Source organism: Propithecus coquereli, unplaced genomic scaffold (genome assembly GCF_000956105.1).
Source record: "Propithecus coquereli isolate 6110/MARCELLA unplaced genomic scaffold, Pcoq_1.0 Scaffold29, whole genome shotgun sequence".
Lineage (NCBI taxonomy): Eukaryota > Metazoa > Chordata > Mammalia > Primates > Indriidae > Propithecus > Propithecus coquereli.
In genome coordinates, this window is record NW_012148507.1 from 2863585 (window position 1) to 2865509 (window position 1925).

Below are 1925 nucleotides of genomic sequence, written 5' to 3' on the forward strand. Positions count from 1 at the left end.
ACAGAAACAAAGCCTGAAGAGATTTCTGAATCCCAGACTAATGGTCAAAAGGATCACATCCATTCCTCATCCAAATGCCGAGGATCACGAACAGGGACTGAAAAAGAAGAGGCTGTGTTGGGAGAAGGTAGGCTGGGATGCTGGGCCGATTCCCACAGGAGAGACCCCTCGTGGGTGAAACGAGCCTCCCTCTCCCCCTGGCTGTCAGTTTCTGAAGCAATTTCGTTTATGGCTCCTTCTTTAGTCTTTGTTATTTTTTCTCAAGGAAATTATACCCCAGCACAGGAATACATGGGTCCAGCTGATTCACTCAGCTATTAACCAATTATTTGAATTGACATTTGTATATTTTTTCTTAGTAGAAGATTATTGGTTTAACATTTGAGAAAAAGGGGAAACCAGAATATAGGCATATAATCTTTCCCTTAGCTATTGCAAAGCTGCCAATTTGGCAACATTATTGAATTGGGAAAGAAGAGTGTGTAGTTGCCAAATACCAACTATGTAAATTAGATTGAGTAGAGAACCCTCAAAAAATCAGTCAGCTTTGTTAAGCTTTGCTTTGTTGTTTAGCTGTACTTTTAGCAAAACGTATTATTTGCCTACATGGTAGATTATGCCAGATGATTTTACTTGTTATATTGTTAAATTGCCATTAGAATTAGAGTCAAGCAGAGAAAAGATAAGCATTTGCCTGGGACCAATGCTTTGCCCTCATCCTACTAAGACTGCCAGAAGTAAGAAGCCTGGATGGCCTTGCCAAGTATGGATATGATACATGAAAAATATTCATATAATTTCCATGGCTCTGCAACATTTTACAACATATGCTCTAAAGAGAAGACTATTTCTATTTTTTTTAAGAACCAACTATCATATTTCTGTTTGAAAAGGAATACCAATCCTACTGTTTCCGAGTGTACGTTTAACCAAAAACTAGCAGTCAATGTCGTTCTGCCTCTTAGTTGAATGAGCTCTCGCGTGTGTGCGTGTTCATGTGTGTGTGCACACATGCACATGTACACATGTGTGTATCAGTTTGTTTGCCTGTTTGTATTTCTTTCCCATGGAGGAAATGAAGATTTTAAAAAAAAATTTCCCAACACGTTAGCCAGCCATACTCCAGCTCTTGGACCTGCACCAAAAGGTGGGATGGTGGTGGTAGAAAAAGTTGAGACAGAGAAGGGTATAGGAATTCTCTCTAGATTCCATCTAAGGCCATTTTAGTTTTGATTTCTAGAAGACTCTTGTCCATATTATTTCATATAAACTCAGAGCAGGTGTTTGACAACTGCTGTCTGCATTTAGCGCTTCATATTGAGCTGCGTTCTTCAGTGAAGGGCAGGAGTGATGCTAATCTCTTCCCTAATCTAATATGGCCATCTGCATGAATCTTGGTTGCCCCACTTCAATTAACTACATTAAGCAGTCCACGATGCCTGGGTGTTTTATTAAGGAACATTTTTTATGGAGTGGCTTATTAATAAATTATCAGGAATGAGGCAAGGGACAGAACTCCCGTGGAAGGGTTTAGATGGAAGAGATAGGAGCATCAAAGAGGCTGTTTTATTAGGACACCCAAGTTAAAAATAAAAAGATGTGTTATCCGAATCCTCCCTTGGGAATCATAGCGGATTTGTTTCCTTATCTTCCAAGCTTTTTCCAAATCTTAAGAGCATCGTTTCGAAGGCAAATAATGAGACATCTCCCGAATTTTTTTTTTGAAATTATTATCAGCTATGAAACACCTAATTATTGCTAGCTTTAAATAAATTTGGTCTTATTCCATTATTTCCATGGCATTTTAGTTTCCCCTTTTCCTCAGTGTTTTTAAACTTTCAGCATTTGATGATAAAGTGATTGGCTGTCTCTCTCCTCAGCACTGTGCCTTCGCTAAGCACTGCCATCGCACTTAAGATTATTGA

At 38.9% G+C, this 1925-nt stretch overlaps 1 protein-coding gene across 1 annotated transcript in view; it reads left to right on the top strand.

The window, feature by feature from the left end:
- Window positions 1-1925, top strand: part of PKHD1 (polycystic kidney and hepatic disease 1 (autosomal recessive)) — a 535504-nt gene that overhangs the window by 518108 nt on the left and 15471 nt on the right. The window contains 1 exon segment of the mRNA XM_012648551.1: window positions 5-127. Coding sequence (XP_012504005.1) covers window positions 5-127 — 123 coding nt within the window.